Below are 12378 nucleotides of genomic sequence, written 5' to 3' on the forward strand. Positions count from 1 at the left end.
GAGGGGTCCCAACCCCCAGTTTGAGAACCCCTGCTGTAACAGCTCCCCCTAGCTTCCACAGGAGGAATTCATGCATACTGGCTGATGCGAGGGACTCTATTTGTGCAGATCTGGGGTGTATCCACTATTGCAGTGGCTCTCAGCCTTTCTAGACTACAGTACTCCTTTCAAGAGTCTGATTTGTCTTGTGTGCCCCCAAGTTTCACCTCACTTAAAAAATCAGACATAAAAATAAAAGTGTCACAGCATACTGTTACTGAAAAATTGCTTACTTTCTCATTTTTACTACATAATTATAAAATAAATCAATTGGAATATAAATGTTGTACTTACATTTCAGTGTATAGTTATATAGACCAGTATAAACAAGTCATTGTCTATGAAATTTTAGTATGTACTGACTTTGCTTTTTATGTAGCCTGTTGTAACACTAGGCAAATATCTGGATGAGTTGATGTACCCTCTGGAAGACATCTGCGTATCCCCAGGAGTACACATACCCCTGGTTGAGAACCACCTCACTATTTTACGCACCAAATACAGCAAGGGTAGGGCTGGCATGTCCTTTGAACCACCATTTCAGCGTTGCTTAAATCTCCCAGGAGGGCCCCCTCCAGTATTGTGGAATAATACTAAGACCAGACAGATCTAATTGCAGATAGAGCAAAAATATATTTACAAGAGTAACAGCATCTCTATTTATATTGTATCTTTGTCTTCAAAGAGCCCCAAATGCTTTACAGACTACAAAGCTACTCTTGAATTCCTTATTCAAGCCAAAATCCTATTGGCTGCAAACCAGTGAGTTGAACTGCACAACCTAGAAAAAGACTGAGAAAAAAGATGACCCTTGTAGGGTGATTTAAAAGAAACCATATTGGAGTGGGGGAAGGGAAGTTACAAGTTTAGGAGAATCCCTTGCAAAAGACACCTGCCATCAGCTCTTTCTATTTAAATCTGAGTGCTACTAGCTCAAGTGCCTTGTTTGATGGCCACAGCCACATTATCACACCGGGAGAGATGAGTTTCTCAGACAGCCAGGACCCAAATCACGTAAAGCCTAGTTTACACTTAAATGTTTGCTACCGTAGCTATCTCAGTCAGGGGCATGAAAAAATTACACCTCTAACCAATGTAGCTATACCAGCAAATAAGTCCTTTTGCCGACATTGCTTATGTCACTTGAGGGAGCTGGTTTAACAATACCAGCAAAATAATGTTTTTTTCTGTATTTGTTGCATCTTCACTTACAAACTTTCTAGTGTAGATAAGGCACAAGATTTTATAGGCCAAAACTAAGATTGGTTGAAAATGGTATCTTCCACTTTTAAAAAAAAAAAAAAGAAAAAGAAAAAAAATTGTGGAAATATTTTGTATTTATTTTTGTTTTAACAAATGAAAAACTTTGTCTTTAATTCACACTGAAATGAAAAAAATTGGAGAGGATCAGTTTTATGGGGTTCCCCCTTTCCTCCCCCCAAGAAATGGGGAAAGAAAAAAACAAACAACAAAATCCTTTTCTATTTGATTAAAATTTAAATAAGTTTTAATTTTAATGAAAATTTTCAAATGATATGAAAATATGCTTGTAGTGGGGTGGTTACCCCGCTTCAGTCCTGAAGGGGTTAAAACAGCCCTGGGAGAGGGCTGTCTTGGGGAGCTAATAGTAAAAGCAGCCCTGGAGAGGGCTGCGGCTGGGGAAAGAGGAGTGAGAACAGCTGGGGGAAGCTGACTATGTAGCTGACTTAATCAGGGCCCAGCTGGCCCTTATAAGAGGGCTGTGGGCCAGAAGCTGTAAGAGTTTTACTCTAGCCTGGAGTGGGAAGGGTGAGCAGAGCAGAGCAGAGCAGAGCAGAGCTCAGCTCAGCTCAGCTCAGCTCCAGCCTGGTAAACCCCTAGGCTGCAGGTCTTGTCAAAGGCCCAAAAAGGTTCTGGGGCTACAGAGAAGCAGCCTGAGGATAGCAAGGGCAGCAGGTCCTAATCTCCTTGCTAATGATGAGTGGCCTTTACAGAATGCAGTCTACCCCAGTGAGTGGGGGCTAGATGATGACTGGTAGTAGCCACTGAGGCAAGGTAGGGTTGGGGGTTCCCTGGGAGGGGAGATCCAGACTGTGGAGTACTGGGGTGAACAGCACCCTAGGGTAAGGGGCACTGGGGCCCACAAGGGACATGAGGGGAGACCCTAAGGCAGGTGAGACACTGGCTTGCAGTGGGTGCTCTGGGCTGAAGAGCTAATTCCTAAGATTACCAGTAGGAGATGCTGTGCTGGTGAGTTGTTGCTTTGCTACAATGCTACAAACACTTGTGTTTTGAAAAGCCATTCTATAACAAATACATATAGCAAAACAATCTTGACCTGCTCTGGTAAAAACCAACACCCTAAACTATTCCCAGAAGCTAAATGATGGACAATGTAAACTATTATGTAATGTACTCCCTAGGAGAAATACCTCTAATTATATATGAGGCCATTATAAATATGGATCTAGATGGGAATTCAGATTCCAAGCCCAGCCTTACTCCATAGTTCGGTGTCTTTGAGCCAACGTTTTGGTTTGGGCCCCATCTCTGCTTATAACTGATACATTGAACGGCAAAAGGAAGGGACGTTCCCTCAGGATTTTTTTATAAGAATAATTTATATGAATTTATGAAGACTCTTAAGGGAGATTGAGAAAATTGATTGTGAACTAAGAGCAATGTAAATTAAATTCATTTTACAAAATGAGAATTTATAGAGGAAGTGTTCTAATATAGAAACTTATGTAAGTGTCTACTGAGGGAAAATTTGTAATGGCCCTCGGTCAGGATATTTTAAATCTATTTTACATATGAGTGAGTCTACTATGCCATACTGCCCTTAATAAAATTAATTTTAATATTCAAACATCTTAATATTGATCCTTTCCTCTCCAGCTGGTAAAAATTGTAGCATTACTGTAGTATGTATCAATGTAGAGGACCATTTGAATTGGTGTAATCTTTGAGAAGAAATCTCATTTGCTGACCATCCTTCCAGTTTATAACACTGCAGTCCCTTGGGCAGACCAGCACATTCCTGCTGCTGTATCAGGAGATTTGACATTGTAAAGGGTTCCCCCACATGGTGGTTTTATAGATTCATAGATACTAAGGTCAGAAGGGACCATTCTGATCATCTAGTCCGACCTCCTGCACAGCGCAGGCCACAGAATCTCACCCACCCACTCCTATGAAAAACCTCACCCATGTCTGAGCTATTGAAGTCCTTAAATCATGGTTTAAAGACTTCAAGGAGCAGAGAAGCCTCCCTCAAGTCAACCATGCCCCATGCTACAGAGGAAGGCGAAAAACCTCCAGGGCCTCTCCAATCTGCCCTGGAGGAAAATTCCTTCCCGACCCCAAATATGGCAATCAGCTAAACCCTGAGCATATGGGCAAGATTCACCAGCCAGATACTACAGAAAATTCTTTCCTGGGTAACTCAGATCCCATCCATCTAATATCCCATCTAAGGGGATTTGGCCTATTTACCCTGAATATTTAAAGATCAATTACTTACCAAAATCCCATTATCCCATCATACCATCTCCTCCATAAACTTATCAAGTAGAATCTTAAAACCAGATAGATCTTTTGCCCCCACTGCTTCCCTTGGAAGGCTATTCCAAAACTTCACTCCTCTGATGGTTAAAAACCTTCGTCTGATTTCAAGTCTAAACTTCCTGGTGGCCAGTTTATACCCATTTGTTCTTGTGTCCACATTGGTGCTGAGCTGAAATAATTCCTCTCCCTCTCCTGTATTTATCCCTCTGATATATTTATAGAGAGCAATCATATCTCCCCTCAACCTTCTTTTAGTTAGGCTAAACAAGCCAAGCTCCTTAAGTCTCCATTCATAAGACAAGTTTTCCATTCCTCGGATCATCCTAGTAGCCCTTCTCTGTACCTGCTCCAGTTTGAATTCATCCTTTTTAAACATGGGAGACCAGAACTGCACACAGTATTCTAGGTGAGGTCTCACCAGTGCCTTGTATAATGGTACTAAAACCTCCTTATCCCTACTGGAAATGCCTCTCCTGATGCATCCCAAAACCGCATTAGCTTTTTTCACAGCCATATCACATTGGCAGCTCATAGTCATCCTATGACCAACCAATACTCCAAGGTCCTTCTCCTCTTCCGTTACTTCTAATTGATTCGTCCCCAACTTATAACTAAAATTCTTGTTATTAATCCCTAAATGCATAACCTTACACTTCTCACTATTAAATTTCATCCTATTACTATTACTCCAGTTTACAAGGTCATCCAGATCCTCCTGTATAATATCCCGATCCTTCTCCGAATTGGCAATACCTCCCAGCTTTGTATCATCTGCAAACTTTATTAGCACACTCCCACTTTTTGTGCCAAGGTCAGTAATAAAAAGATTAAACAAGATTGGTCCCAAAACCGATCCCTGAGGAACTCCACTGGTAACCTCCCTCCAACCTGACAGTTCGCCTTTCAGTAGGACCCGTTGCAATCTCCCCTTTAACCAATTCCTTATCCACCTTTTGATGTTCATATTGATCCCCATCTTCTCCAATTTAACTAATAATTCCCCATGTGGCACGGTATCAAATGCCTTACTGAAATCTAGGTAAATTTCATAGAGTATGGTGTATCTTCCTTTGTAAGCCAACAGTGGGATATTAAGCGTTTTGATCAACTGGATCATATTCTCAAACTGTGATCAATGCACCACAAATGGTCAATAGAGTTCTCCTTAATAATCTACAGAAGTAAACATTTGAAAAACTAAGGGTTTGAGGCGTTCGTTTGATACCAGCTCCATGAGAAGCTCTCTCCCTTATGAAATGATCTAAAGAATGGAGAACCACATTACTAATTAGATACTTCTGTAGTAGATTGGTAGATCTAGAAGGGGTGAGGTAGGAACCACTGAATTTCAGTAGAGTTTCGGTTTTGGTAGACTTTAAACTTTTTTTTTTTAAATTGAGAAGATCTTCTAGTTGTGAAGAATATCTTCCAAATATGTACCAATACTACTCCCTGACTCTGTCTAGCTCCACAAGTGGACTGTCAGATTAACTTCATATTGTTTTTGGATGAAATTACAAGATTGGTTGATAAGAGTAATGTTGATGTAATATACTCAGACTTCTGAAAAGTTTGACTTGGTACAACATGATATTTTGATTTTAAAAAAATCTAGAATGATACAAAATTAACATGGCACACACACTAAATGAATTAAAAATTGGCTGATAGTCTTAAAATTTAATTGTAAATGGGGAATTGTCATCATGTGAGTAGTCTCCAGTGGGGTCCTGCAGGGATGGGTATTGGACCATACGCTAATTAACTTTTTAATATATATCAGTGACCTGGAAGAAAGCATAAAATAATCACTGATGAAGTTTGCAGATGACCAAAAAAAAAAAATGAAGAGGACAGGTTACTGATTCAGAGTGATTGGGATCTCTTGGTAAACTGGATGCAAGCAAACAATATGCATTTTAATGTGGCTAAATGTAAAGAAAGTAGATTATACTTGCAGGAAGGGGGCTGTAACCTGGGAAGCAGTGACTCTGAAAAAGATTTTTGGGGTCTTGATGGATAATCAGCTGAAGCTCCCAATATGCTGCTATGGCCAAAAGAGCTAATGTGATCCTGGGATTCATAAAACAGGGGAAGCTCAAGAAGGAGTAGACAGGTTATTTTACCTATGTGCTAAGCACTGGTGTGACCATTGCTTCCATACAGTGTCTAGTTCTGGTGTCAACAATTCAAGAAAGATGTTGATAAATTGGAGGGGGTTCAGAGAAGAGGCACAAGAACAATTAAAGGATTAGAAAACCTGCCTTTAGAATCAAGGAGCTTGATCTATTTGGCTTAACAAAGAGAAGGTTAAGGGGTAACTTAGTTACAATCTGTAAGTGCCTACATGAGGAACAAATATATAATAATGGGCTCTTTAGTCTAGTCTAACAGAGAAAGGTATATGATCCGAAGGCTGGAAATTGAAGCTAGACAAATTGAGATTTGAAATAAGGCATACATTTTTAATGGTGAGAGTAATTAACCATTTGAACCATTTACTCAAGGTCATGGTGGATTCTCCATCACCCACAATTTTTAAATCAAGATTGGATTTTCTTTCTAAAAATATGCCATGCGTTAGCACTGCAGGGGTCACCAGGGTTCCAGGCTTCAGCACCATATCTCCATCTTCAGCCCTGTGTGGGGTGCTGGGGCTCAGGACTTTAGCCCCCCAGGGAGCACCAGGGCTCATAGCTCTGGGCTTCATCCCCGTGGCTCCAGTTTCAGCCCCGCAGGCGCACCAGAGCTTGGGGCTGCAGCCCCATGGTGAGTGCCAGGGCTTGGGGTTTTAGCCTCACAGGAAATACCAGGGCTCAGGGCTTCAACCCTATGGAGAGGTGCCAGAGCTTCAGGCCTGCGGCTCCACTTCCAGTTTCTGACACTCGGGGGCACTGGGGCTCATAGCTTTAGCCCCATGGGGAGTGCCAGAGCTTGGGGCTTCAGCCTCAAGGCTCCACTCCTGGATTCAGCCTGGCAGGTTTGCTGGGACTTGGGATGCCAGGCTTTAGCTGCGGAGCCCCACAGCTCCCTGAAACCAGTTCACAGCCCCACAGTGGGCCACGGGCCCCTGGTTGAGAGCCCCTGAACTAGATAACCTCTCAAGTTCCCTTCCAGTTCTATACTTCTACATATTCTATATACATGTGAAAAGTCAGTTCTTGCTTCTGTTTGTGCTTGTAGGTTGTAAAAAGGAAGAAGGAAATAAAAACGCCAACGGTCAGAGTACTGAGCTGGGACTCAGGAGACCTGGATTCTCTTCCTGACTCTGCTACTGACCTGCTATGTGAACTTGGACAAGTCACTTTCCCTGTTCTGTGCCTCTGTTTCCCATCTCTAAAATGGGAGTAATGATATTGACCTCCTTTGTAAAATGCTTTGAGTTCTGCTAAGTGCTAATTAAGAGGTAGATATTATTATTACATAGGCAGAAAGGTGGGTTTTTTTTCAATTAATTCACCTTAACACTCAGGTTGTAGACACAGTTTAGCACTTTTTAAGCTAGGTTCCCTCTAGCCTAAAATCAGATCAGCTCAAATAATTTAAAACGCTCTTAAACTATGCATGGGCTTTTCAATCAGGTTAACCCAACTTAGTTGAAAAATACGTTCTGTCTAGACATGGGCTGAATGTTCCTTGTGAAATAAGTTATAATTCCTTTCTGGATCCAGCTGTTGCAAAATATTAGAAGCCTATTTATGTTTTTTAAAAGCGCCCCAAAAAACATCCCTGATCCTTTCCCTGGGTCCAATTTTGTTGTACAGTGTACTTCACTCCATGTTTACTATGTATGGTTTATAATGAGATTAGTGGAGTGAAAAATCTTTGATTTAAATAAAGAGTTTCCTGAGCGTCTGGCATTACAAATATATTCTTCTGCGTTTCCCTGGGGGCACTGATGTTGCATCCAGTAATTGTAAAGAATTTATCCATGTCACATTACCAGGCATTTGATTTGATTTTTTTCAGTTGGGCAGTTTCAACTCTTCTTTGCTTCCACCATCGTGTAATTTGGTTCATTTCAACCTGTTGGGTATTTGTTTTCCACTTACCACAAAAAGGCCAAAGTATTTGTTTTGACTTTTATAAAAGTAGTTATATGGAAAGTCAACTGACAATATTTGGGGGACAGTTATTCAGTTGTGCTGCTCTATCCTCTTTATAATACTAATCTCACCCCATTAATTTAGTGTTAGTGGGTCTTAATTACTATAATTCTGGAAAAGAAAAGTTTGGATGGCTAATCCCCAGTTGCATTTTCTAACCATTTGTTTGTTCAGATTCCTAGATATTTCATAATTTTACTGATCCATGTAAAACTCACTTTTAAATAATGTAGCCAGGCTCAATTCAAAATGGTAAGACTTCTCAGACTATTTGCCCTCTATACACTGATATTTTGCCAAATTTGGGTCTGGTTCTGCTCTCACACTGATTTCAATGGAGTTATTCCTGATTTACATCAGTGGAGTTCAGTGATCAGAGACAGTCCTTCTACTATCACTTCCTGTGTTTCTCCTATTGAGAGGGTAGGATCTTGCATTACTAACTAGATGTCATATGAGTTTGTTCCTGCTCTCCAGGGTTTATGCTCTTATTTCTCTTGCTAGTAGTTCCAAGGCTAAAGAAATACAAAATGGAGATACTGTTCAGAGTAGCCTGGTTCGTCACGTAAAGGCAAAATTTCCATTCATTTGTACTGAGGCTGGTGGGTAGGTCTATAAGGGCCAAATTATGCACTGAGTTACATGATCATGAACTTGGAATAATACCGCTGACTTAATGCATAGATTTTTTTTTTTTAAGACCAGAAGGGATCATTATGATCTAGTCTGACCTGCATGACACAGGCCATAGATTTCACTTTGCATCTAGCTCAACTTGTGGTTGAACAAAACCATGTTCTTTAGGACAGCCAGTCTTGATTTTAGACTCCAAGTGAAGGTGGAGTTTCCACATCACTTGCCAAACTCTTCCAATGGCTAATTACCCTTTCATGTTTAAAAAAAAGTCTTCCAGTTTGAACTCTAGATTAATACCAGTGTAAATGAGAGAAGACAGTGGCACAATGTATTTATAGGATTTCATAAATTTCTTAGCAAACCTAAATCTCTAGAAATGCTGCTGCTAAGTATTTCTATCATGCTTTATTTGTATGGATGTATTTATTTATTTAAAGGCAAGGACAATAGTTTTTGGATCCACAGCATAACCAACCCTATTAAGAGTCATGAGGCAGGACCTCAAGAATTATGAGATTGGAAAAATAAATTTGTGGTTTTACTTTGACCTTCTGGTGTTTGAGCTTTTAGGATTCACATTTTCAAGCTTTTTCTCTACAGTAGGGAGGACTTTATTAAAAAAGGAAAACTGATTCTCATGTAATCACATAACACTAGGAGCTGGACACCAAGAAAAACAGGAAATATTGTGAGCATGAGCGTTAGCAACATTTGATCTATGGTCTCCTATACCCCAGTTTTTTAATATAACTAAAAAACACTTGTACCTGTCACACCATGCTTGAGTGTTGTCTTTTTGCTTTGTCTCTTGTTTAGATTGCCAATTCTTTCATGGACTGTCTTTTTCCCCACATTCGTATAGTCTACCACAATGGGCCCTCTAAGTGCTATTAGAATACAAATAATTAGGGTGACCAGACACAAAATGTGAAATTGGGATGGGGTGGGGGAATAATAGGAGCCCATATAAGAGAGAGACCCAAAAATTGGGACTGTCCCAATTTTTTAGGGACATCTGGTCACCCTACAAACAATAAACAGTAACAACTAAAGGACAGATTTCTGATCCTATTTAGGAGTCTACAGATGCAGAGATGTACCTAGAGACATTTTTGAAAAGCAGGAGTTAGTGCCTAGGCCTTCTGAAAATCCTAGGTGCTTCTCCATTTTTAGGCACCTTTAAAAATCAGGCCTTCAGTGACTAGCAAAAGATGACACAGGAAGTCAGCTGGGAATTAAATTTCCTTATGCCAATGCAGTGCTTTAACCAAAAGACACCCCTCCCTCTAGCCTGCACCACCTGCCCTGGTTGACTTTTTTTCCTTTCTTGGGGCTTGATGCTGGAAGGTATGAGTGCTTTTTACCAAGCAGTGAACACTTTCAGCTCCCATTAAGCTTTCCTCCTCTAATTATTTTCTTTATCTATTTTAATTGTGATCATTCTATTTTGCACATTTAAAAAAAAATCCAAGCCTGTATTTGCCACCATTTGAATCTGATAAATGCAGAATTTTGGTAAAGTTTTACAAAGATGTTGATTTTCATTGGATCTTTCTCAGATTCAGTTTCCATATCTCACATCACCCTAGAGGTTTCCAGAATTAATAATTGCTTTGTAAATAATTTCCCTCCCCTGTTATCTGAATCATAATTATGTTCCTTTAATTTGAACACAACAGCTTTTTTCTAATTTTATTTAGCTCTAATTTTTCATTTTAATTTCAATAACACTTCAGTTCTTTGGGGTGTCTAATAACAGAGCTAGATTTTCTTCAAACTTTCAGGGTTTTTTTCTTTTGGCTGCTGCTCTTATGTACCTTTGCTTGCCTATCATAAACTCTTTAAAATATGAATCACCTGTAAACCCCTTATTAATCTTTCATTATCTCAAATTAAATATTATTCTTATCTGTAATATTTTTTCTCTATAATTCTCTAACACTTAAAACAATACAGGGGTGTTATTTTGGTTTGAAACGGTTTTTTAAAAATATAATGGTGCAGTTTTCAAAAGTGCTTTTCCCTCCATTTGTAAACTAGAGCAGTATCTCTAGCTGAAAAATGCTAGATTGTCCTAATCCAGAGCCCATGGAAATTGAAAGTTTCCTATTGACTTCAATAGGCTTTAGATCAGGCTCTCTAGGAGATTCTTATTGTTAGAACAGAAGTATTAGTCTTATGAAAACACATGTTTAACTTGGGAGGGGGAAAAACTTTTTAAGTAATACTCATAGTTTTTCCCAGTTCCACTTGTTAATTTATATGCGTCAAGATATAAGCTAATTGCCAAGTGATATCAGGAAGCAAGTCATCTGCCAGCTTCAGAGTACTGCACAACTGGCTGGATGTAGTATGCGGGGTTGGCATTCCTTCTGCTGAAGTATTAGACACTAGCCACTTCAGTGGGAAGGACCATATATTAGAAGGATAATTGTTGTTTAATTCCTATTCTATCTTCTATATCCTGATTATCCTTATGGGTTCTAAATAGGTCCTTTGTAGTCACTCGGATATAAATGGGCTGAATATCCATTAAAAACAAGAAATAAATCACATACCTCAAAAGAGCTGCTCATATATAGTTACCACTTCCATAGGTAATTTTTATTTGGAAGGAAAAGTGACTATCAATCAACGTTTGGCAGTATCTGCATCCCATGAGGTTTAAGCAATCAAATATTTTCACATCCCTCTGTGCCATGTGGTTGCTATTAATACAGTCACAATATCACCCCATGCAAGTTGGGGAAAATTAATCTTTAATGACTTTTGCAGACTATAGTACTAATTCCTCATGAGCAATTTCCTCAATTATCTGATAGTCAGACAGTTATAATGTGCAGAACGTACCATATTCAATAAGCCAACACAAACAGCAGTTGGTCATTAATTGTTACATGGAATCAATTATTTTCAAAATCTATTTTGTGACATCAATAGTTCTACTTTTCATCCATTTTGTATCCTTTTCAAATCCTGATTCCTCCTGGTGTCCTCCTTCTTCCCTTGATCTGAGTACATCTTTTACCAGTTTAATCATAGGACCCTTTCAAATACTAGTTTCAGAGTAGCAGCCGTGTTAGTCTGTATTCGCAAAAAGAAAAGGAGTACTTGTGGCACCTTAGAGACTAACAAATTTATTAGAGCATAAGCTTTCGTGAGCTACAGCTCACTTCATCGGATGCATTTGGTGGAAAAAGCAGAGGAGAGATTTATATACACACACACAGAGAACATGAAACAATGGGTTTATCATACACACTGTAAGGAGAGTGATCACTTAAGATAAGCCATCACCAGCAGCGGGGGGGGGGGGAAGGAGGAAAACCTTTCATGGTGACAAGCAAGGTAGGCTAATTCCAGCAGTTAACAAGAATATCAGAGGAACAGTGGGGGGGGGGAGGGAGAAATACCATGGGGAATGGGTATTTCTCCCTCCCCCCCCCACTGTTCCTCTGATATTCTTGTTAACTGCTGGAATTAGCCTACCTTGCTTGTCACCATGAAAGGTTTTCCTCCTTCCCCCCCCCCCGCTGCTGGTGATGGCTTATCTTAAGTGATCACTCTCCTTACAGTGTGTATGATAAACCCATTGTTTCATGTTCTCTGTGTGTGTGTATATAAATCTCTCCTCTGCTTTTTCCACCAAATGCATCCGATGAAGTGAGCTGTAGCTCACGAAAGCTTATGCTCTAATAAATTTGTTAGTCTCTAAGGTGCCACAAGTACTCCTTTTCTTTTTTCAAATACTAGCCTCCCTGAAGGTGCCTATAGTAGTCGACGGAGAATTATGTCTGGCAGAAAGCAGGCAAAGTTCCAGAGGGCCTTCTCAGAGGACATAAAAATAATTCTGTTTTCAAAAGTGCTTTTCCCTCCATTTGTAAAAATAATTCTGTAATGAGCTGGTTGGTATCCTCTACTAAATGGAAGTAGGCCTGTTAAAGTGTAAAGTCTTGCAGTTATAGCACTGGGTTGGCACTCTAGAGCTCTGTTCAATTCCTTGCTCTGCTGCAGATGGAGTGACTCACTCAAGGTCAGATGAGCAATCTAG

General features: G+C 39.8%; 1 protein-coding gene across 1 annotated transcript in view; it reads left to right on the forward strand.

Moving 5' to 3' along the window:
* The first annotated feature begins 1880 nt into the window (after nucleotides 1-1880).
* LOC119854596 (protein mono-ADP-ribosyltransferase PARP12-like) overlaps nucleotides 1881-12378 on the forward strand; it is a 72139-nt gene continuing 61641 nt past the window's right edge. Inside the window, exon 1 of the mRNA XM_043515141.1 lies at nucleotides 1881-2268. Within this exon, the coding sequence (XP_043371076.1) occupies nucleotides 2258-2268 (11 nt within the window). The 5' untranslated portion in view covers nucleotides 1881-2257. The remainder of the gene's footprint in view (nucleotides 2269-12378) is intronic.

Source organism: Dermochelys coriacea, chromosome 1, assembly GCF_009764565.3.
Source record: "Dermochelys coriacea isolate rDerCor1 chromosome 1, rDerCor1.pri.v4, whole genome shotgun sequence".
NCBI lineage: Eukaryota > Metazoa > Chordata > Testudines > Dermochelyidae > Dermochelys > Dermochelys coriacea.